Source organism: Schistocerca nitens, chromosome 1, assembly GCF_023898315.1.
Source record: "Schistocerca nitens isolate TAMUIC-IGC-003100 chromosome 1, iqSchNite1.1, whole genome shotgun sequence".
NCBI classification, from domain to species: domain Eukaryota; kingdom Metazoa; phylum Arthropoda; class Insecta; order Orthoptera; family Acrididae; genus Schistocerca; species Schistocerca nitens.
The window spans coordinates 382804740-382831162 of NC_064614.1; the positions used below are offsets into that span (position 1 = coordinate 382804740).

General features: G+C 40.5%; 1 protein-coding gene across 1 annotated transcript in view; it reads left to right on the top strand.

Moving 5' to 3' along the window:
* Positions 1 to 18520: 18520 nt before the first annotated feature.
* LOC126248655 (venom carboxylesterase-6-like) overlaps positions 18521 to 26423 on the top strand; it is a 218623-nt gene continuing 210720 nt past the window's right edge. The window contains exon 1 of the mRNA XM_049949889.1: positions 18521 to 18648. Coding sequence (XP_049805846.1) covers positions 18521 to 18648 — 128 coding nt within the window. The remainder of the gene's footprint in view (positions 18649 to 26423) is intronic.

Here is a 26423-nt window from a genome sequence, read left to right on the forward strand (position 1 = left end):
TGTCCCCTGTATTGCTTCTTCCGTGTACTGTTTTGCTTTTCCTTCTGAACTGTTTGCAGCAATTTTCTCTCCTGTTTTTAAAAAGCGAATAAAAAAAATATTTGCTTTACAGAAACTGTCTTTCACAACGATTCCGTTCTCTTTCATAGAAATAACATCATCTGTCGTCGTCATTCTTTTAACAATATTCCATATTGATCTGATTTCATTGTCTTGTCTATCAGTTTCAGATAAAATGTGAATAGGCCTACACCTAGATTTCTTACTTTTCTTAATATGTTACAGTCCAGTTTATAGCTTGAAAGGTTATATGGATTATTATTTGTTCTGGCTGTTTTGCGCACATTCTTCTTTTCGTTGTGATGAGACTGTGATACCTGTACTGATCCAAAGTTTCCTTACTGGCTTCATTTATTTTAGGAAAAGTACTTCCAAAAATGGATACAAACTCATCAAGAAATATGTTGAATTTGTAGCTTGTATATCCATAATTTTGTAATTAATGAGCCTCGCTGTTTTCTTAGTGTGTTTCTGAACTGTACATAGATGCAAGTTACGTAATACGACTAACTATGCATCGTAATCTGCCAATCCTTTTACAACAGGATATACATGCGCCTGTTTAATTTCGCTGCCGTATCTGTCACTTTAAATCTCTCAGTTCTCGTGAAACATATAAATTTCTTTTCCACGTCCGTAGCTGAGTTGTCAGTTTGTCTCGTTGCAGTGAAGGAAAGGCGGCTTCGGTTGATGATGATGATGTCTGGTTTGTGGGGCGCTCAACTGCGCGGTTATCAGCGCCCGTACAAATTCCCAACCTTTGTTCAGTCCAATCACACCACTTACATGAATAATGATAAAATGACGAGAACATCACAAACACCCAGTCATCTCGAGGTAGGTGAAAATCCCTAACCCCGCTGCGAATCGAACCCGGGACGCTACGCCCGGGAAGCGAAGGCGCTACCGCGAGACCACGAGTGGATGACTGGCTTCGACTTGCATAAGTGGTAATGAGACCGGAATGAAGAGGAGAGTTCAGTGTCGCGACACCAGCTGAAGCAGGTGATACGTGAGCCCTGTGAACCTGATCGCTTAGCCTACATTTGCCTTTTCCTTCCAGTTGGACCATCTTCTGTATATTTAAAAATAAAGGGTGATGAAGTGTCTACGAAATTCTGTGCTTGAGAAAGACTGTTCCTCACTTGAGCTTTTAGTTTCTTTTCCGTAATAATTATGAATATAACCGTTAATGTTCTCAAAATACCTTATATGGATGCTTCTGCAAACCTGTCGTCTGGGCTAACAAGAGTAAATTTTACCATGACTGTGTGATTTTGAATATACATCTCACACAGAGATTTGACCTGGTTGTCGCTTAAGCTACCACCTAATTTTTATTGTGCAGGTATGAATATGACCACAGAAACTGACAGCTCAGCTTGAGTAACGCGCCTGAATTTACAAAATATCAAATATAGTTATATGATGGCAGACGTGATGAGTCATTTGTCATAACAGCTAAACTTTTTATGTTACCGGATGTACGGACTGTTGATAAACACATAAATCGTTTTTAATGGTACCCATATACTCAATAACAGTAAATGGAACAAATCTTATAAAATTTAACGAACCTATTATCCAGCCTTAAGTGCCACATCTCTTTCTAGAGCAGGCTTAACAGGTAAGGTAAAATAAGTTCAGTCAATAACTGTACGATTCGTTACGGGATTGTTCATTCTCAGCTATATCGTCAAAACCTATAGTGAAAGGTTGTGAATCGTGAAATGTATCCTTCTTAAAATTTAAATGAAGTAAATGGAAGGTAGATTAAGAGATTTAAGTCTAATGGTGACGAGGTCATTCGAAACGGAAGACGAGGTAGGATAGAACAAGGATGGGGAGAGAAAACGATCGTTTCCTTTTCAACGAAACTATACCAGTGTCTACTATTATCGATTTAGGTGCGCCACGGAAAGCCTAAATGTGAATGGTCGGATGACTATTTGAACTTCACTTCTCCCGGCAATGCTGTAACCACTGCGCCACTTTCTCGGTTAAATTTCAAAACGGCCAAGTTCCGAGAGACGTGTTTCTACCCCTATTACGTAGAACAGAAGTATTACGTAATAACCTAGATGACAAAATTAATGCATTAAGGACGCACAGAAATGAATAGGCATTCAGTCATCCCATACAGAATGTGAGAGGAAGTAAAATGGGGACTAACAATATCCTACCGTATCTATCACGCGACGTATGCTGCAAGGAACCTTCCGGAGAATATATACAACTGTAGACAGACATGTAACACTCAAAAGATAAAATACGACCTTACTAATGAATTTAAACGCCAAAGCAGAATTTCTGAAAGACGGTGCGCTCGCCTTGAAAAAGTATCTGGGGCCATAATTCATATTGGTTTTGATTTATATCACTTTCATACTTACAAGACCATGAATAATGTTAGAGAAATATAGTTTCAAACGAAAACTAGGAGTGCTCTTTAGTTCCTAAATCAGTTCTCCTAATCCATCCAAAATGCATCGAATGAAGGAAAAACGTTGAATTGAATAAGTAAATAAAAAAATGAAATAATCGTATTTTATTATTGACCGAGAGAGCCCATCTGAGGTTGTTCAGCGCCTGGTGCAAGTCTTCCTATTTTACACCACTTCGGCGACTAGCGTGTCGATGAAGATGAGATGAAATGATGAAAACAAAGTATATACCCAGTTTCCGAGCGAAGAAAATCTACGATCTGGTCGGGTATCGAATCCGGGATACTGCAATATAGAGACAGCGACGCTGAGCACTTGACCACGACCTGCGAACGTTCTACAAACAATAACTGTTGTTGAACACAATCAAGCAAGCTACACCGTTGAGCCAAAAAATTATTACCACTGCCCACTGCGAGATCGAATTTCATCTGCTAGAGTTGGGGACACGACGTGGAAGGGAATTACGACGGCAAAGAAGATTGTATGGGAAATACATTGATAAAAGCGACTTTCACAAAGAGCAGATTCTTATGGCCCCGAGCCTGGGAAGGAGGATCTCGGAAGAGAGGAAGTTGGTCAACTGCTAATGTGCTGCTGTCGTCAACATCTATGGAATCCGGTTGAAGGTTGATGAAACACCGATTATGCGCCATGATCTTTGACTTCCATGCTTCATCACAGGACGTGGATCTGTAAGGCAGGATAGGGGGCAACATGTAGCAGATCTGACTACGGAATACAATGCGGTTGCAGACACATGTGTTTCGGAGCACAGTGTTGGATATGTGGCTCCGTAGTAGACAGGTCCTATGTGTTTCCGTGTTGATCGAAAGGCATCGTCAATTAGGATTTCAGGGGCCATGGGACCATTTAATTTGGGTCGTGGTTCAATGAAAACATGTCGCCTGTTGTGATGAATCACGTTTCTTGTTAAACCAGGTATATGGTCGCGTCTGAATACACCTCCAATATTATGTTAGAGATATTCACTTAGGGTATCATGCGACCTCCTGTAGTAATCTAAGGCACCACTACAGCTGTGGGCCACATGAACATTATGGCGGCCATCTGTATCCCGTCACGATTGATTTCTTCCTCGACAGTCATGGCATTTTCCAGCAGGATAGCTGTCCATGGTTTCATGAAAATGATAATAAAATCACATTGATGTCTTTGCCACCAAATTAGCCTGCTCTGAACCTTATAGAACACATGCAAGACGCTATCGAGCGCCAGCTCCGCACCGAAATAACGCCGGCCCTTAATTTACGCGGGCAACGGGCTTGCCACAGTGGATACACCGGTTCCCGTGAGATCACCGAAGTTAAGCGCTGTCGGGCGTGGCCGGCACTTGGATGGGTGACCATCCAGCTGCCATGCGCTGTTGCCATTTTTCGGGGTGCACTCAACCTCGTGATGCCAATTGAGGAGCTACTCGACCGAATACTAGCGGCTCCGGTCAAAGAAAACCGTCATAACGACCGGGAGAGCGGTGTGCTGACCACACGCCCTCCTATCCGCATCCTCAGCTGAGGATGATACAGCGGTCTGATGGTCCCGATGGGCCACTTGTAGCCTGAAGACGGAGTGCTTTTAATTTACGCGAACTGCGGTAAATGTGCGTAGGCAGCTGGTGCCACATACCGCCGGAAAACTACCAACGACTTGTATCCGTGTCACGCAGAATCGCCGCTCTATAGAGTTCTAAAAGTGGACGAACACGCTATTAAGCAGATGGTCATAATATTTTGGCTCATCGGTGTAGGTCTTTAATGTCCCGTCGACGACAAGGTTATTACAAACTTAGTAGGAGCTAATAGCGTGGTAGGATGGGAAAGGAAATCGACTATACCCTTATTATGAAGAAATTCTGGCATTCGCGAGAACTGAAGTGACAAAAGTCATGGGCTACCTCCCAATATCGTGTCAGACCTCCTCCTGACCGGCGTAGTGTAGCAATTTGAGGTTGGAAGTCCCCTGCAGAAGTATTGTGCCAGGCTGCCTCTAAAGTCGTCCATAACTGTGAGAGTGTTGCCGATGCAGCATTTTTTACACGAACTGACCTCTCGACTGCGTCTATAATTATCCGATGGGATTCACGTCGGGCGATCCCCGTGGCCAAATCATTCTCCAAAACAAACGCAAACAATTGTGGTCTGGTGACGTGGCGAATTGTCATCCAAAAAAAATTCCATCGTTGTTTGGGAACATGAAGTCGATGAACGGCTGCAAATAGTGAAGGATCGGTTCACTTGGACCAGAGGACCCAGTCCATTCCACACAAACACAACTCACACCGTTATGGAGCCACCGCAGCTTGTGCGGTGCCTTGTTAACAATATGGGTCCATGGCTTCGTGGGGTCTGCGCCACGCTCGAAACGTACCATCAGCTCTTGCTAACTGAAATCGAGACTCAACTGACCAGGCCTTTTTCCCTTCGTCTGGGGTCCAACTGATGTAGTCACGAGCCCAGCAGAGGCGTTGAAGGCGATGTCGTGCTGTTAGCAAAGGCACTCTCATCGGTCGTCTGCTGCCATAGCCCATTAACGCCAAATTTCGCCGCACTGTCCTAATGGATACGTTCGTCGTACGTCCCAAGTGACTGCTCCCGGTGGTTAAGTGAAGGCCTCTGGACACTGCGTTGTCCATGGTGAGAGGTAATGCCTCAAATTTGGTATTCTCGGCCCTTCCTGACACTGTGGTTCTCGGAAAATTGAATTCCCCAACGACCTCCAAAATGGAATACGTCTAGCTCCAACTACCATTCTGCATCCAAAGTCTGTTAATGCCGACCTTGCGGCCGTCATCAAGCCGGAAACTTTTCACATTAATCACCTGAGTACAAATGACAGCTCCACCCATACATTGCCCTTTTATAGCTTGTGTACGCGATACTACCGCTATCTGTGTCTGTGCCTATCGCTATCCCATGACTATTAACAGCTCAGTAGTGTAGAGAAATTTGGGGAATCCCGAATCTGAACGGCTGTATGTCAATATGAATCGCCACTCTCCAGACTGTGTGCTGCCACTGCCACTTCGCTGCATTGTTTCTTATCGTTAGAAAATTTGTGAGTTTTGGTCATGAGACGAAATCAACTTGACGCAGATGCATACTTGTCACTACTTTGAGAGAAAGCAACTCGTAGTTTAAAGAATGGAACATTGGCCTCCCTTAAACAGTCATTAGTACTAAAGAAAAACATACATAATAGTGTAGCATTAGATGCATGCTAACACTAATTCTTCACGGAAGAACGGAAAAACTGGTAGGGATCGAACTCGGGGAACATCAGTCTGGATTCCGAAGAAATGAAGGAACACGGGAAACAACACTGACCTTACGACTTATCGTGAAAGATAGGTTACGGATAGACAAACCCACGTTTATAACATTTGTAGACTTACAAAAAGCTATTGACAATGTTGACTAGAATACTCTGTTTCAAATTCTAAAGGTGGCATGGGTAAAATACAGTGTCCGAAAGGCCATTTACAACTTATGCAGAAAACAGAAAGCAGTTATAAGAGTCGATGAGCTTGAAAGGTAAGCAGTAGTTGCTAAGGGAGTGAGACTGGGTTATAGCCTATCCCCAATGTTATTCGATCTGTACACTGAGCAAGCAGTAAAGCAAACAAAAGGAAATGTTGGAGTAATAATTATAGATCAGGGTTAAGAAATAACAACTTTGAGATTTTACGATGACATTGTAATTCTGACAGAAACGACAAGCGACTTGGAAGAACAGTGGAACGGAATGGCAAATGTCTTGAAAGGAGGATACAAGATGAACATCAAGAGTAAAACAAAGATGGTGCAATGTAGTCGAAGTAAGTCATTTGATGCTGAGGGAGTGATAGTTGGAAACGGGGTATAGATGAGTTTTGCTGTCTGGGCAGCAAAATAACTGGTGATGGCCGAAGTAGAGAGGACATAAAAAGTTGACTGGTAATGGGAAGAAAAGCGTTTCTGAAGAAGAACATTGACTATAAATTTAAGTGTTAGGGAGGCTTTCCTGAAGGCATTTCTATGGAGTGCAGCCATTTATGGAAATGAAACATGGACGATAGACAGTTTAGACAAGAAGAGAACAGAAGCTTTTCAAATGTGGAGCTACAGAAGAATGCTGAATATTAGATGGGTAGATCACGTAACTAATGAGAAGGTACTGAATAGAATTGGAGAGGAAAGAAATCTGTGGCACAGCCTACCTAGAAGAAGAGATAGGCTGATAAGACACTTTCTGAGACATCAAGGTACCACAAATTTTGTATTGGAGATGAATACAGTAACCAGATTCAGATGGATGTAGGGTGCAGCAGTTATTCGGAGATAAAGAGGCTTACACAGGATAGAGTAGCTTGGGGAGTTGTATCATACCAGTCTTCGGACTGAAGGCCACGACAACATACAGGCATATATTTTCTTATATGACGAATGCAAAAGGAGTTCATTTTGCTGAAAATGGACCATTTAAAAGTTATATTTTAACCTTCCATTGTACATAAGCACGATAATAACTATTGATTGGCAAATAGGAACCATTGGAATGAATCTGTCTTCCCCTGAAGCAGTCGGTGGCGTAAACGCCTAGGCAAGACTTCCTATTTGCAATCAATCTAGAGTTGTCGGAACGTGCTTCACTAACGTCGTTTAGTCTGATTTGCAGGCTAAGGCAATACTGTTTTGTAATTCTCCACCACACACAGCATTCACTTGTGGTTAATGTGTCAACGCAAACGTTAGCGAGGTTGGATGTGAAACCTTTTCAAGTCCAGAAGAAAGATATTGGTTTTCGTTCTTTAGACAGTATTTCAAATATCTATTTTAAAAATTCCTTTGAATTATAATAATCAAGTAAGTTATATGGTTTTGTTTCACGTCAGATGTAAACTTATACGCTTCTTTTCTTCTATTTCAGATAAGTTGCATAAATCGTCACTCCAGTTTTCGATGGAGAATAAAATAAAGGTACCCGACGGGAGATAAATTACAAAACAAGATTTATTGTTCTTTCTGTTTTAAAAATGTAAGACTGTATTATCACAATTTCGCAGGAAAAAGATAATACACATTTATCATAAGCCCTAAAATCGTTTTGATTTACTTTTGTATCCGCTGCAAATATAGTCACGTTCTTCCGGTTGTCATATTTAGCTGCTGAATTGTCTGAACTCTAGAAATGCTGACTGTTTCATATATTTTGTCATTGCATCTTTAGCTATAACAGTGGACAACAATATTTTTTTTTTAATTCGAGAATAAGAATTAGAATTTCATCCAATTTATAAGCACGAGCATTCGTTTCTGACAGTGCCTGCTAGCAGATGCAGATGAGTAAACCGCATAGTCATGCGATACTGCAACACACTCTGATCAGTTTGTTCTTGAAGTCTCTAAAACTATTAGTAAGTACAGAAACTAACGTTCAAACTATATCACGAAAAGGAAAAACAAACTTAAATTTTTGTGAAAATCTCCCTGAAAAGATTCATTCATATAAAACCTTTTTTTGGACTAAATGGTCGAAAGGAAGTTAACTGGAGAGGCTTATCTCGTAATTTTGAAGACAGTCTAGTGAAATAAACAAGAAACAAGTGCACATCAGCTACTGAGTAACGGATACTGGCAGAGAACGAATGAGGCAGCCCGACAGGGAAACGGAGTGGACTCAGAGGCATGGGCCGCGGGAGCAAGTGATGGGCAGCTGCTACGGCCAAGGCTAATAGGTCGTATTGGTAAGAGTGAGAGTCTGCTTCTAACTACGTTCTTCGTTCTGTGTATGTCACTAAGTTCCGCTTTACTTATGTTCGCAGTGAGATTTCAATTGTTTTAATATTTTGCTCAATATTTGTTTCGTGTGGGATGTACAATGGGAGTTCTGTTATGTGAGAGACTTACATAAAAATTTGATTCTTTTTACGTATTTTGTGCTGTTTCGACCTCTGTGAACATTTGGAACGAACTCAGCAAAGTGAATTACACATTTATTTCATTGGAATAGTTTAGCAGTTTTAACACACATTAAAGCTTGTTTGCGCCAAGACAAGTTTTGTATTTGATGATAAGCTTTCAGGACACTACCATTACCCCAGTGATGGATTGGGATAACTGAATAACCTTTTTTATTTTTTATTTATTTATTTGGTCCTGTTGATTACATATTATACAGCTAGTGTACAAGTAATATAGGACAAGTCAATTGATGCAATTACAGTAGTACATTAACATTTATATATCACATTGCACAGACATTGGTTTATTTTACAAGAACAATTACTTGCATGCAGTATTAAAGCCTGCATTATGCCAAAAACAGTTTAAGTGAATGTTTAAAATAGTAGAATAAGTGACAGTGCATATTGTTATGCTACTGACATATATAAGGAAGTAAATTTTCTTCATGGTCATGGTTTGAATGAATACAAGTTTTAACTGCATTCCTTAAGAAGAGGCTTAAGTGAATGCTCAAGAGAGTGGGATACATGGGAGTTCACATTTTCTCATAATGAAACAGATAAATTTACATTTTATCACCACAATTTCAGTTAAACTACAAGTAACAGCATCACACTTTACCTTTAAGGGAGTGCTTTTCTTCGGCAGTTTCCCCCACTCTTGTACGTCATTACTCTAAGTATTCATTCATTTTATAAAAAGTTTGTTCGATGAGAAATAATTTTAGTTTCCTTTTGAAAACCTGTACATTATTTATTTCCTTTTTTATATTGATGGGGAGCTTATTGAAGACCTTTATACCTGACTCAGTAACTCCCCTATGTACTTTAGTGAGAGATGTAGAGCCTTGATGAAAATTTTTCACTTGTCTTGTGTCATGGTTGTGGATGTCACAATTTTTCTGAAACAGTTCCCTGTTGTTGGCTACAAATAACATCAGTGAGTATATATACTGATCTGAGATGGTAAGTATCCTGAGAGATTTGAAGAGACCTCTGCAAGATGTCCCATTAGGGACCCCACATATTAGCCTCACTGCTCGTTTTTGTATTCTGAAGACTTTTTCAACACCTGCAGCATTTCCCCAGAAGATTATGCCGTAGGAGAGAACAGAATGGAAATATGCAAAGTATGACAACAACATTATTTCTCTGTCTACTAACTGATGGAGAGCTCTTAGTGCAAAGCACGATGAGCTAAGTTTCTTGACCAGCTGATCAATTTGTTCTTTCCATCTTAGGTGACTGTCTATCTGGATACCTAGGAATTTTGTATGTGTGGTTTCATTAATTTTGTGATTGTTAACATGTATTACAGGAGCTTTAATTTTTTTTTATTTTTTGTCAGAAACTGTATCATATTGGTTTTTGAAATATTAAGGTTAGGCTATTCGCAGTGAACCATTTGTGTACTTGAGTAGAGACTGTCATGGCTGTATCCTGCACTGTTGAGTTTGGTCCTTTTACGAGGATACTTGTATCGTCGGCAAACATTACCATTTTTGCTCCGTTGTTAATTGTGATTGGTAGACCATTAATGTAGATCAGGAAAATTAATGGCCCAAGAATTGAGCCCTGTGGGACTCCATACTTTATATTTCCCCCATCTGATGTTAATGCTGTTCCTGTCCCCCTTAAGACAACCCTTTGCTTCCTGTTCTGTAAGTATGATTCTAACCAAGTCAAAGATTTGTCTTTAATGTCATAATGTGGAAGCTTTTTTAAGAGTGTGTTGTGATCTACACAATCAAATGCCTTGGCAAGGTCACAAAATATCCCCACTGGATACCTTTTGTAATTTAGTTCACCCAAAATTTCATGTGTTAGGTTAAATATAGCTCTGTCTGTGGGGGAGCCCTTACGAAAGCCGAATTGTGTAGGAGCCAGTAAGCCATTTTGTGTAGTGTGACTATAAATCTTATCATACACTATTCTCTCAAATACCTTTGAGAATACTGGCAGCAGGGAGATGGGCCAATAGTTGGATATTTCATCCCTTGCTCCACTTTTGTCGATTGGCATCACTACTGCATGTTTTAATCTATCTGGGAACACACCAGTTTCCATAGATTGGTTACACAAATAGCACAATATATAACTGACTAAGTCTGCGCATGATTTTAGAATCCTACTTGATATGCCATTGTATCCATAGGATCTGAGTTTTTGAGTAATTTTATGGTTTTTTCAATTTCTTTAGGGGTTGTACTTCTGAAATGAAGTGCTACTTTAGATGTTATTTGCATGTGATTAAGTAGTTCAATAGCTTCTGTGGGAGCCTGTTTATTATGGTTCACTGTTTTTTCAGCTACAGAGAGAAAAAAATTGTTGAAATCTGAGGCTGCAGCTTTGTTTTTATTATTGTCAGGTTTTATGTTCCTATTTGTCTCACTTTTTATTATGTGCCATATGGTTTTTATTTTATTGTTTGAGTTGCTAATTTTTTGTGCATAGTGCAACTGTTTGGCCTTCTTGATTACACTTGTTAGAATTTTACAGTATTTCTTGTAATGTAACTTTACTGCTGGGTCTGTACTAGTCCTCTGTTGTACATACAGATCTCTCTTTTTGTTACATATTTTTATGCCTGTAGTTAGCCACTCTTTCCTTTTACTACAGGTTGGTTTGATTTTAATCTGTCTTTGGGGGAAAGAAGCTTCAAAATGTTTAAGGAATAAGTTCAGGAATGAGTTGAACTTCTCATTCACTGTGTCAGCCTGGTATACTTCCTCCCATTGTTCATGGCATAAACTATTTCTGAACAAGCAAGTAGATTCAGCATTTATTGATGTAAAATGTTTAACTTGGTTACAATGGCCATGTGTTGTTTTTCTGCTGGCAAGTTTTAGGGTTGTCATTTGACCGTTGTGATCAGACAGACCATTTGTTACTGCCCGTGTCATCACTTCATTGTAATTTGTGGGATCTAGATTATCAATCAGGGTCTTGCTGTGCCCATATACTCTTGTTGGGAATGAGATCATGGGGAGCAGATTGAAGGTTAACAGTAGTGATTCTAATAGTTTCTGGTTGTTATTTTTTGTAAGTAAGTTTATGTTAAAATCACCACATACGATGACATTACTATTGTTTCTATAAAGTTTAGTAAGAACTGTTTCTAGCTGAAATAGAAATTTTTGAATGTCTCCCATAGGTGACCTGTAAACTGTTACTATGATCAGGAACTGTGTTTCAAGCTCTAATTTGACTGCACAACATTCAAAGTGCTGTTCAATACAATATTTAGATACATCTATAACTTGTGACATAATAGTATTGTGTGTGTAAATTGCCACACCGCCTTGTCTTAAATTGCTCCGACAGTAGGAAGAATCAATTTTATTACTATTTAAATGTAGCTGATTAATTTCTGTGGCTTCCAAGTGATGTTCAGTTAGGCAGAGCACTTCAGGAATAATTCCGTCTGTGTCAGCTGTTTCTTGCAGTGAAAGCATCAGCTCTTCTTTTTTATTCAAAAGACTTCTTATATTCTGATGAAATATTTTTAAACAATATAGCTTATCAATTGTATTTTTAACTGGTTCCTTACTGTTAGTTTGCACACAAGTTAAATTATCAAAAGGTACAACATTTACACTGTGCTCTCTTCTGTTCTTTAGCCTAAAAAAGATGTTATCTGAGTGTTGACTATTACTGGAATGTGTTGCTGTGGAAAAAAATCACTATTTCTCTTTTCTGTGGTTGGTGATGAAACAAATTTTGTCATTACTGCTGAATTTGTAGTAAAACCGTTGCCTGTGCTTATTTCAATTAGTTCAAATGAAGCCTATGTGAGGTATGGAAGCTTCGACCAACACTACTTACATCTAGAACATATACATTTTTAAACTGTTTACATACGTTTCAGAGCTGTTCATTTGCAAGTTTGATCTCTCTGTTCACACAAGACGACTGATGTAAGTCGTACCTCTGTGGAATGTTAACATATATTACATTTGTGTGTCCTAGATAATACAAGCACTTCTTTAGTTCTTGGCAGGCTACTGACGTGTCATTGCGGTACACGTCATTAGAGCCGCCGAGTAGTACAATGAAATCCTTGGATGACAAACTTACCGATTTCTTCTGAATCTATATACGCATATATTTGAGAGATAGATGCTCCAGGCTTGACAAATCCTGTTGCCTTCACAGTTCCAGCAGTTTCATTTATACGAGTAGCAATCTCTCGACCGTGACTATCGGCAAGAATCACAAGCTTCCTCGGAATACCATAATGCGATTTATGTTGACAGATGGTTTTCGGGAGAGGAACAGCAGCATCACACGGAACTTGAAGATCTCCTTGTTGAAGTTCAGATGCGGTAGTGCTTCCACGAAGAGTTACTGTAGCATTCGATGATTGAGAATGTTCTGTATGAGCTTCAAGAGCATCATCGTTACTGTCTACGTCGAGCACTTCAAATCTGTTTGTTAGCGGGATATTTGCGGCCCTGCTTAGTATATCGGTAGGCCTACACGTATTACACTTCCACGTTTTTGTAAACTTCTCATTTCCTTTCAATGAGCTGTCCACCTTTGCGCATCGAAAGCGGAATTTTGTTTCACATTTTACACATACTATACCACTTTTAGCGGTTTTCCCGCATTTTTTACAGTTGGTATCATATTAGTTATCGCTGGTTCTAATATCATTATCAATTACAAGATCACTGTTTGTTTTATACTCACGTCGATTGTTATTGGTATATTTGCATTTCAGGGCGTGTACCTCTTTTAACAGCACAGCAATAATTTCGACTTTGCAGTCGCTCTTCTGTAGTGCTTTGTCTAGGCCATATTCATTACACCTTTTGCAACACCATAGTTTTCGTCTTGGATCTGCCCTTACACGTGCGAAATGGTATACAGTTTTACAGTTTATGCACGTTATGCCCATTACGGCGAGCGATTTGCAGTAGCAAGGTCTTTGTATTTGCTCTCGCGATTCGTCAGACGAGGCACTAACTCCATTTGCGATTTCAGTTTCGCAATTTTGGGCCACCCCAAGTCTTCCTTCCGAAACGTTTTTAATAACAAAACACGCGATACACATATCATCACGATATACATCAAATTTTTTACATGTTAAGCACTTTTTAACGTTTATGTTGAGTTTATTCCGGGAGTTAACATAACCACAATTTACACTCGGCGCCATCTTGGATATACAACAACAACCAACATCAGTATCTGTGTTGCTGCAGATAAACATTCAAGACATGTATGGTAGCCCTGTTTGCTCTTCCCTTAGACCGTATATAACCTGATTCAGGTCACATATAGTTTGTCGAACACAACTTCGAAGTTTGGACAAACTGTGTAAACCTAAAGACTAAATCAGACAGTGCGTAAGCTAGAAAAATGTTTTTGAAATGCCAATTAAGGCATTACTTGTGTAGTATTCCTTGGAAACACAAAATTAAATTAGTGTTATTCATGTCGAGTTGCGTAAGAATTAGCCACTGCTTTCGTTCCCAGGCGAAGGATATAGATTAGGGTTACCAGATTAACTAATGGAAATGTAGGACACATTGGTAAAAAATGCAGGACATTTGTCAAATATGTAGGGCATTATCGCTCAATGAAAAAAAATGTAAATTTCAATTTAAATGCTATTTATAATACTCACAAGCATATACATTAATATTTTTTTTAATTCTGACATATACAATTTTAAATATGATAATCAACAGCAGTCAATTATATTTCTCTGAGGAACTAATCCTGTGCCAAACATTTAGCTTGTTTGAAATATAATCAAAGAATTGCAAACAACTAAAGTTTTTAAAATTATACTTTACAAAAACAATACCTTTGACTGAATCAACAGATAATCTGTTCCTTTCATCTGTTCTCTGTGCTATTATTAGTGAAAATACTCTTTCAGCATTAGCATTATGTGCAGGAATATCAAAAAACTACTGAATTAGTTTTAACAGTTCAGAATGGCAGTCCTCATGATTGCTACCACTAAAATATCTAACCCACTTATCATTACAGGTCAATTTCTCAAGTTCAGAGCTATGATTCTGCAAAAACTGGTTCACATTACAAATCAGCACAACATTTGACATCATCTATTACAATGCCTTTATCATTCAAGAACTATACACACTTTTGTGCATCATCCATGCATACTTTATCATTTAAATTTAACCACCTAAAACAACTGACTTCTGAAAAGGACACACACCATTTATCTAAATAGCCCAGACATTCACCATACAACGAAACAGTCTCCTGCTCAAAATTGTCAGCTTCTTTATCAAGGCCCTCCTCCATAGCACTTATCAAGACATTTTCTGTCTTTAATGACATGAGATTACTCTCTAATATATTCTTAAGAAGACAATATACATTATCTAAAATTGCGATCATCCCAACAATGGATGTTTCTTCACTTTCAAGTTATTGTATCTCATGGTGGAACACAGACATCAATGAATGTAAGTGATATAAATAGGCGTTACACAAACTGTTTTCAAAGAAAATCTTTAGAACTTTTGGAGCATTGAATATATACAAAAAGTAAAATTTTTAAGCCTCATACATTTCAATTATTCTATCAAGTGCAGGGAACAAAGATAACCAGCTGGTTTTACTGTGACTAAGAAGCTGTTTGTAACTAATTTCTACAAACTCACAATAATGCTTGAGTTCCTCAGTATATGTAGAAAAGTAAGTATACAGCTTGAAAACAATACACTCTAAATCTACACTTAAAATATCCGACCCATGCTGAATGACATTGTTAAGAATGTGAGCTGGGCAACCTACTCTAACTAAATTTTCATTAATATAAGACTTTAGTTTGGTGAATACATTTTTGCCTTCTGATCGACTTATACCACCAAAGTTTGTGTTCTTATTGTCAGCACCAAATGCGACACATTTCTTTTCCATTCGTGCCCCTACTAAAGTGTCTCGAACATAATTATGATGATATTGTTTGTGCACTTTCATTTGATGTAGTTTTCATTTCGATTACGTTTGTCTGCGCACCGCCAGCTAAAGCTATTATATATTATTGTATTAAAATAGGGAATACTTTCTGGGAACCATGATTACTGCTGTGGGTACTAACACCAAAAAAAGCAATTTCTTCTAGACGATGTATCGGCACGTTAAGAGAATGTGGTGCAAGGACTTTGTTAATAATCACTTCTTGCGCACGAAACTTTCTTCGCAATTTGTGAATCACTGTATAGTTTTGCGTTTAGTTTCGGCGTGCAGTCCATGGATTTGTGTGATGCGTGGTGATTAACATCGTGAAATGCTAGCGATGCCTCTGCAGCGCTAACACGATATGCTGACTGTGTCGTTTGAGCAAAGAAACTTTTAATATCTGGAGTACCCGCAGAATTTTGAGGTGCTTTATGTTTCTTCCAAATCTTGTGCACCTACAAGAGAAATGTTTCCGTCTTAGTACAGTGATAATATACCAAACTTGGCAATTACAAATTAAAACTGAAACTTCCTGGCAGATTAAAACTGTGTGCCGGACCGAGACTCGAACTCGGGACCTTTGCATTTCGTGGGTAAGTGCTCTACCATCAGAGCTACCGAAGCACGACTCACGGCCGGTACTCACAGCTTTACTTCTGCCAGTATCTCGTCTCCAACCTTCCAAACTTTACAGAAGCTCTCCTGCGAACCATGCAGAACTAGCACTCCTGAAAGAAAGGATATTGCGGAGACATGGCTGAGCCAGAGCCTGGGGGATGTTTCCAGAATGAGATTTTCACTCTGCAGCGGAGTGTGCGCTGATATGAAACTTCCTGGCAGATTAAAACTGTGTTCCGGACCGAGGAGAGCTTCTGTAAAGTTTGGAAGGTAGGAGACAAGATACTGGCAGAAGTAAAGCTGTGAGTACCGGCTGTCAGTCGTGCTTCGGTAGCTCAGATGGTAGAGCACTTGCCCGCGAAAGGCAAAAAGGCAAAGGTCCCGAGTTCGAGTCTCGGTCCGGCACACAGTTTTAATCTGCCAGGAAGTTTCATATCAGCGCACACTCCGCTGCAGAGTGAAAATCTCATTCTGACAAATTAAAACTCTTTAAATAATCGCCATAGCAATATGCCGATCAGAGTCAGATGAAAGATAAAAAAAACTATTTGATAACCTTACATTTGTGTGCAACAGAAGAATACGTTCTCGGGGACAAATAAGGCATTGTGCTTCGTATTCGCTTCTTCCTGCCTTGAAACATTTATACTTTAACGACAATGCGTCACTGAATTTGCATTTTCGTTCGGCATTTGGCGTGTAAAAGAAGCAATGTGAATTAACTGTTGACTTTGCACATACTTAATCTTCGATAACCAAAGTGCAAATGGAAGAGAGAGAAAATCAAGTCATTGGCTCTTCACATCTGTATTATGATTTGTTGTCTCGATTTCCCGTCATTCATCGCACCGTTACCAACATCTACACAGCACGCAGACACCGCCGACACCGAAATTCATTTTAACCCAGAGTTCAAATGCTGTGTAGCCACATCCATCATTCTTTGTTACTAATGGAATGTATATGCTGTATCACTGCAGCTGTCTTGCCACAGAGACTTGCAGTTGCGGTTGATAACCAATTATTCGTTTCTATTTTCACACCTGCCAGTTCATTTCTAACGATCACTGTAGGACATTAGAGACTTTTCAAAATTTTCCCCCAGACGCCGGACAAACGGTTAAAATGTAGGACATGTCCGGGAATTTCCGGACACCTGGTAAACCTAATACAGATGTAGTACTCAACTGATTCCTGTTTTGGAAATTCAGCAGACTACATAAAATACGAAAGTACCTTATTATTCAATAAACTGGACTCCTAGATGTCATTCGATAGGTGCAAAGAAAGGTAATGTATTGCATTATTAAAACTGATTGCATACTTGCAAAATAAACACAGAAGTATTCTAATTACTACACATACACATCAGATTTAATAAAAAATGTGTTTTTGTACTGCTTAGATACCTATGTTTCACCTTTATCAATGATAAACTTGTTTCTTTACCTTCTGAAGCTTATCCGCAAACAAAAATTTCAGAATGAAGTATATGAGTACGTTTTGAAGAAACTTCTGACAATTCTTCAATATGTCCCAACTATCCAAAACATCTCTACTGTCCAAAGTGTGAGATATAACTATATCTGTCGTTATGCACAAGCAACACGATTAGTATCCATGCTGAATATTTCACTCTGCAGCGGAATGCACATGATTGTGATTCAGGACTAGGAATTGGAAAAAGGCCCTATCCCCTCGGACGTTCAGCTCATTATTTATGACGAAAAAGCCTCGGCTGAGCTTAGAAAGCAGAGGAGAGCTACTGGTAAACTGATGCCTCGAGCAGGGATGTGAGCTATGACTGAGCTGATCCATCAGTGAGAGAATAATCTGTGAAAGGTCCGAGTTCGATTCTCGGTCCCTCGCGATGTGGTAATCCGTTACAAAATTCCGCCACCAGCTGTAACAGATGATAGTGACGATCAGTAACTTCAATTTGGTGGTACGCAATACTCATTAACGACTTTTCGTATGTATCATAGCATCGTATTTTAATATTGTAGCACACAATGATTCTACGCCATTGAGCCCAAACATTATAACCACTTGTTTAATAGTGTGTTGGTTCACCTTTGCGATCCTGTGTGACACGGATTAGACAAGTTCTTGGTAGTTTCCGAAGCTTTGTGGCACCGGTTATTTACGGACATGTTACATAATTCTTGTAAATTACCTACCAATGGATTATGGACATCGAGCTGGTGGTCGATGATGTCGCAGATGCATTCCAACTGGTTGAAATCAGGTGAATTTGCTGGCCAGCATATCGTGCTCCACAAACCACTGTAGCATGATTCTGACCTTGTGACTCAAAGTTATTCTGCTGGAAGATGCCATAACCATCGGGGAAGATATCGATCATTAGGGATGCATGTGATCCCTCATAATGTTCACGTAGTGCACAGACGGTGCCCTCGATTGCTTCAATAGACCTCATGAAATCCCAGCTGCATATTCAAAGTAGCATACAGTTTCGTTTCCTATCATGCTTCTGGCGGATGCAGCAGATGACGCAGCCTACTGCCCGATTGGAAGGTATTGGTTCCTTAGCAGCGTCTGCGACCTGTGGCGACAGGTGGGCCGCATCAGCCGTGCAGCAACACCGCTCGCAGAGTAACCCTGCCTCAGCCGCTGCTCACAGTAATGGGCAGCAGTAACCGGATGATTTAGCCAGACTAATGTCCTTACGACGCTTTTGAAATACTTCATGTATGAATCTAGAACGGGGAAACTTATATTGGCAACCCCACCCCCCCAATAAGTGTACAAGACTTTTAGATGGTGGTAGCCCTCCCGGTTAGCCATGCGGTCTAACGCAAAGCTTTCCGGATTGGGAAGGAGCGCCTGGTCCTCGGCACGAATCCGCGCGGCGGACTTGTGACGAGGTCCGGTCTGTGGATGGATTTTAGGTGGTTTTCCATCTGCCTCAGCGAATGCGGGCTGGTTCCCCTTATTCCGCCTAGACAACACTATGTCGGCGATTGTTGCGCGAACAAGTTCTCAAGTTCTCGACGTACGCGTACAACACCATTACTCTACCACACAAACATAGGGGTTACACTCGTCTGGTGAGACGTTCCCTGGTGGGGGGGGGGGGGGGGGGAGGGCGGGGGGAGGTCAACCGGGGGCTGAACCGCACAATAACCCCGAAAGAGTGGTTCGGTGTGGGGCGGCGGTGGGGTGAAGTGGACTGCGGCAGTCGTCGTGGGGTTGTGGATCACTGCGAATGCGACGGGGACGGAGCCTCTCCGTTGTTTCCAGGCCCTTAGTTTACATACAATACAATACAATTTATATGGTACTAGCACAGTTTTCTCTTTGCCGCAATGCGTTTTGTTGCAAAAATCTTGAATGTTTCGTCTACACAGCTTTAAAATATGTATTAAGGGATCAAACGACTTGTTCTAAACACCATGAGCTACACAGGAAAAGTATACTTCCCAAACCGGTTTTTCGATGTATAATCAAAAGCCAGTGGCATCTCGTACAGAGGAACAAACAACTGTATGTACATCAATTTCTGCACCATGACAACTGTATAAACACTCTAAGACAAAAAAAAGAAAAAACGCACACACCATGGAGGAGTTATCCAGATCGACGTACTGCTGTGCTGTTTAAGGTTGTCTAGGATCACAACCAAATTGGTTCTGCTATGAAAAGAAACGGCACCCCAGACCATCAGTCATGTTTGTCAGGACATTTGGCTGGTGGCAGTGAGGTTGGTATCCCACCGCTGTCCAAGGCGTCTCCAGACATGTTTTTGCTGGTGATCGCAGCCTGGAATCTCATTGACTGGAGGACAGTTGTCTTCAGTGATGAGTCCCGCTTCAAAATGAGTCCTGATGGCGTGTCACCCACCACAAGGCCCAACAACCAGAAAAGTTGTACTGGGTTGCAATTTCCCGGCCGCTGTGACCGAGCAGTTCTAAGCGCTTCAGTCCGGAACCACGCTGCTGCTACGGTCGCAGGTTCGAATCCTGCCTCGGGCATGGATGTGTGTGATGTCCTTAAGTTAGTTAGGTTTAAGTAGTTCTAAGTCTAGGGGACTGATGACCTCAGATGTTAAGTCACGCACTGCTTAGAGCCTTTTGAACCATTTTTGGTTGCAATTTCACTTCACAGCAGGCTCCCTTTAGTTGTTATCCTTGACAGCCTCACAGTATAGCAGTACGTTGACGATGTTCTACACCTCATTTTGTTGCCCTTCATGGCTAGCCATCCTGTGCTCACGATTCCGGAAGATAATGCCCTCCCGCACACGGTGAGAGTTTCTACTGATTGTCTTCGTGCTCCCCAGACTCTACCTAGCCCATCTAGGTCGCCAGATTTCTCTCCAGTTGAAAACGTCTGGAGCATTATAGCCAGAGCCTTCCAGTCAGTTCTGGATTTTTAACATTTAACACGCCAATTGGACATAATTTCGCACGATATCCCTCATGAAGATTTCCAACAAGTCTATCAGTAAATGCCAAACCGAATAACTGCTTGTGTAAAGGCTAAAGGTGGACCAACGCGTTATTAACTTGCTCAATTTATTAAGAATTTATGAACTCCATCCAGTCAGATAGTACATAGATTGTCGTGTATGTTGTTGTTGTCAAATCTTAGGCAGTCATAATGTTTGATCACGTCTGGCATAACCGTCTTACCGTGTAAACATGGAACTGACAGGCCAAAGTAGGGCTGAGCAGGTAATATTCGCGTTCGAGCAAGCTCGAGATTTCCCAATACGCTGCAGAGTTCGACATGGTATCGAGCTTGTTCAAATAGTCATGTGACATCTGACTCGTGCAGCGCGTAAGGGATACACAAACAACTATGATCAAATCACAATGATAAGCTATTGTTCTGCTTAAAGTTCTACAATTTTGTGGAATACAGAAGGAAGTAGACTTAAATTCTACCATTTTACACACTCCTATAGCGTTTAAACAAATTTACAAGTTCTCATTCGTTACTGGTATGTATGGATATATCAATATCTACACTGAATTTTAAATGAAGGTAAAGGACAAAGACGAAAATATTGTCCTCCAAAAAATACTACTTGTTTGGACCCCGTATAATATATTATTTGTTTGTGAGTGGCGTTAGTGATTTACCAATTAGGCAGAAAAGGGTCAATTCAATCCCTGTTCACACATTAAAATTACAGATAAAAATTGTAGCGGCACCATCGTTTAGGATAGGGAAAGTTAGTTTTGTGCAATATTCTGAGCACTAGTTACAGCCAGGTGCGGGCCGGATTGCAGTGAGTTACGCATACCAACAGTTGTGAAGTAGAATAGAGGCCACAGGGCCGTCAAATTGCTGAAAGAGTATACGTAGCAGTTTCCATGTCGCAAATCACAGGCAGAAGAGGCCCATGGGCTAATCTAGCGTGTTATGAGTACGTGACGCGAAGTGGCACATATGGCAAAACAGAGGCACCAAGCCACATATAAATAGGTGCGAGTTTCTAACGAGATTCATTCAAATGTGGCAGCTAACCTGGACAGTGGGGCGTGTCGCACCACCAGCTACACGCAGAAGCAGATGGGGCGCCAGCGTTCCAGTCCACAGCAAGTCACTGGTTCGACCTACTGTGGCTGACGCGGGATCCCTAGCCAGCCAGCGGCAGGCCATTAAATGGCTCACAACTGCGGGCAGTCGTCCTGGCTTCCAACACACGCCAGAGGCATCCCAAGACAAGGGCCACAGATTCGGATGCCAGATTGCGGGCACTTGTCGCCGCGATCACAGCCACACCGGCGAGAAGCACACAGCTGGCTGCCTGCAGCTCACACCGAGCGGCACTGACTTGGCAGGGACACAGACTGCCGAGTCAACTGCCGGCATCCTGATGACTCCGCATTCTGCTGGCGTACAAGACCAACACACAGTGCATGCATGGGTCACTGAGGCAGATATTCCGTGCCAGGCCATTTCACGGACAGCGAGTGGAGACCTCAGCATTGCGGGATCCAGTGACACAGACCAAGGAGAACATGGCACTGTAGTTGGAAACAATAAATCACTTGGAAAGCTCGGACGAGTCTTAAAACCGTGCCTCCTATCTCTTCCCAATACATTTCGTCATATTGATATATTCGGAGGCAGAAGTTCCCATTACAAAATGTACCCAATTTTAATCAGTTTGCAAATAGATGGCAAAATTCAATTTAAATAGTCAGGAAAATCAAGAATTAAATGCTGAATAATCAAAATATATTTTAATAAAATGAATGTATTTTTTTGCGCGAGAATGAGTAACAGCAGCAAGACGCGTCTTGGAGATAGTACCATCAGACATCACTAGATTGCGAGATGAGTGATATTACATTACATTGTTATTTTTTCCATAGGTCTTGAATACGACATTTCGTAATGATGTGGAATGTGTCAGTTTAACTTAAGTTTTCTTTACACAATATAATAATTTTTAACAGTTACTACTTCATATCTAATAATTCATCTACTGAGTAGAAGGAGTTATCTTTCAGAAATTCTTTTCATTTGTTTTTAAATGTGGGTTGGCTATCTGTCAGGCTTAATGCTGTTTGGCAAGCGACTAAGGATTTTTCTGGCAGCATAATTCATCCCTTTCCGTGCCAAACTCACATTTAACCCAGAATAATAAAGATCATCCTTTATTCTGATATTGTAGCTATGCATTTCACTATATTTTTGAACTGGGATGGGTTATTAATAACAAATTTCGTATGTGAATATATGTATTGTGAAGCTACTGTGAGTATTCCAAGTCCCTAAATAAATGTCTGCAATGTGATCTTGGATGAGCTCCAGCTGTTATTCTGATTACAAGCTTTTGTGCAATGAATACTTTTTCTCTTAATCATAAATTACCCCAAAATATGATGCCATATGATAGCAGTGAATGGATACAGGCATAGTAGGCTAATTTATTGATATATTTATGACCAAACCTTTAGACAACACTAATAGCGTAAGTAGCCAAAGCTAACTATTTCAGCAGATCATCAATGTGTTTTCTCCATTTCAATTTCTCATCAATGCGCACACCCAGAAATTTTAATATTCTGCCTTAGCAACAGATTTCTGTTCAAAGTCTATATTTAAAAAAAGTTTTATGCCATTTACTGTACAGAATTGCATATACTGTTGTTGTTGTTGTTGTTGTGGTCTTCAGTCCTGAGACTGGTTTGGTGCAGCTCTCCATGCTACTCTATCCTGTGCAAGCTTCTTCATCTCCCAGTACCTACTGCAACCTACATCCTTCTGAATCTGTTTAGTGTATTCATCTCTTGGTCCCCCTCTGCGATTTTTACCCTCCACGCTACCCTCCAATTCTAAATTTGTGATCCCTTGATGCCTCAAAACATGTCCTACCAACCGATCCCTTCTTCTAGTCAAGTTGTGCCACAAACTTCTCATCTCCCCAATGCTATTCAATACCTCCTCATTAGTTACGTGATCTACCCACCTTATCTTCAGCATTCTTCTGTAGCACCACATTTCGAAAGCTTCTACTCTCTTCTTGTCCAAACTAGTTATCGTCCATGTTTCACTTCCATACATGGCTACACTCCATACAAATACTTTCAGAAACGACTTCCTGACACTTAAATCTATACCCGATGTTAACAAATTTCTCTTCTTCAGAAACTCTTTCCTTGCCATTGCCAGTCTACATTTTATATCCTCTCTACTTCGACCATCATCAGTTATTTTACACCCTAAATAGCAAAACTCGTTTACTACTTTAAGTGTCTCATTTCCTAATCTAATTCCCTCAGCATCACCCGATTTAATTTTACTAAATTCCATTATCCTCCTTTTGCTTTTGTTGATGTTCATCTTATATCCTCCTTTCAAGACACTGTCCATTCCGTTCAACTGCTCTTCCAAGTCCTTTGCTGTCTCTGACAGAATTACAATGTCATCGGCAAACCTCAAAGTTTTTACTTCTTCTCCATGAATTTTAATACCTACTCCGAATTTTTCTTTTGTTTCCTTCACTGCTTGCTCAATATACAGATTGAATAACATCGGGGAGAGGCTACAACCCTGTCTCACTCCTTTCCCAACCACTGCTTCCCTTTCATGCCCCTCGACTCTTATAACTGCCATCTGCTTCCTGTACAAATTGTAAATAGCCTTTCGCTCCCTGTATTTTACCCAGCCACCTTCAGAATTTGAAAGAGAGTATTCCAGTTAACATTGTCAAAAGCTTTCTCTAAGTCTACAAATGCTAGAAACGTAGGTTTGCCTTTCCTTAATTTTTGTTCTAAGATAAGTCGTAAGGTTAGTATTGCCTCACGTGTTCCAACATTTCTACGGAATCCAAACTGATCTTCCCCGAGGTCCGCTTCTACCAGTTTTTCCATTCCTCTATAAAGAATTCGCGTTAGTATTTTGCAGCTGTGACTTATTAAACTGATAGTTCGGTAATTTTCACATCTGTCAACACCTGCTTTCTTTGGGATTGGAATTATTATATTCTTCTTGAAGTCTGAGGGTATTTCGCCTGTCTCATACATCCTGCTCACCAGATAGTAGAGTTTTGTCATGACTGGCTCTCCCGCGGCCATCAGTAGTTCTAATGGAATGTTGTTTACTCCCGGGGCCTTGTTTCGACTCAGGTCTTTCAGTGCTCTGTCAAACTCTTCACGCAGTATCCTATCTCCCATTTCATCTTCACCTACATCCTCTTCCATTTCCACAATATTGTTCCCAAGTACATCGCCCTTGTACAGACCCTCTATATACTCCTTCCACCTTTCTGCTTTCCCTTCTTTACGTAGAACTGGGTTTCCATCTGAGCTCATGATATTCATTCAAGTGGTTCTCTTTTCTCCAAAGGTCTTTTTAATTTTCCTGTAGGCAGTATTTATCTTACCCCTAGTGAGACAAGCCTCTATATCCTTACATTTGCCCTCTAGCCATCCCTGCTTAGCCATTTTGCACTTCCTGTCGATCTCATTTTTGAGACGTTTGTATTCCTTTTTGCCTGCTTCATTTACTGCATTTTTATATTTTCTCCTTTCATCAATTAAATTCAATATTTCTTCTGTTACCCAAGGATTTCTGTTAGCCCTCGCCTTTTTACCTACTTGATCGTCTGCTGCCTTCACTACTTCATCCCTCAGAGCTACCCATTCTTCTTCTACTGTATTTTTTTCCCCATTCATGTCAATTGTTCCCTTATGCTATCCCTGAAACTCTCTACAACCTCTGGTTCTTTCAGTTTATCCAGGTTCCATCTCCTTAAATTCCCAACTTTTTGCAGTTTCTTCAGTTTCAATCTGCAGTTCATAACCAATAGATTGTGGTCAGAATCCACATCTGCCCCTGGAAATGTCTTACAATTTAAAACCTGGTTCCTAAATCTCTGTCTTACCCTTATATAATCTATCTGATACCTTTTAGTATCTCCAGGATTCTTCCAGGTATACAAACTTCTTTTATGATTCTTGAACCAAGTGTTAGCTATGATTAAGTTATGCTCTGTGCAAAATTCTACAAGGCGGCTTCCTCTTCCATTTCTTCCCCCCAATCCATATTCACCTACTATGTTTCCTTCTCTCCCTTTTCCTACTGACGAATTCCAGTCACCCATGACTATTAAATTTTCGTCTCCCTTCACTACCTGAATAATTTCTTTTATCTCGTCATACATTTCTTCAATTTCTTCGTCATCTGCAGAGCTAGTTGGCATATAAACTTGTACTACTGTAGTAGGCATGGGCTTTGCGTCTATCTTGGCCACAATAATGCGTTCACTATGCTGCTTGCAGTAGCTAACCCGCACTCCTATTTTTTTATTCATTATTAAACCTACTCCTGCATTACCCCTATTTGATTTTGTATTTATAACCCTGTATTCACCTGACCAAGAGTCTTGTTCCTCCTGCCACCGAACTTCACTAATTCCCACTATATCTAACTTTAACCTATCCATTTCCCTTTTTAAATTTTCTAACCTACCTGCCCGATTAAGGGATCTGACTTTCCACACTCCGATCCGTAGAACGCCAGTTTTCTTTCTCCTGATAATGACGTCCCCTTGAGTAGTCCCCGCCCGGAGATCCGAATGGGGGACTATTTTACCTCTGGAATATTTTACCCAAGAGGACACCATCATCATTTAATCATACAGTAAAGCTGCATGTCCTCGGGAAAAATTACGGCTGTAGTTTCCCCTTGCTTTCAGCCGTTCGCAGTACCAGCACAGCAAGGCCGTTTTGGTTAATGTTACAAGGCCAGATCAGTCAATCATCCAGACTGTTGCCTCTGCAACTACTGAAAAGGCTGCTGCCCCTCTTCAGGAACCACATGTTTGTCTGGCCTCTCAACAGATACCACTCCGTTGTGGTTGCACCTACGGTACGGTGTTATCTCAAAATTTAGTTAGAGTCCATTTA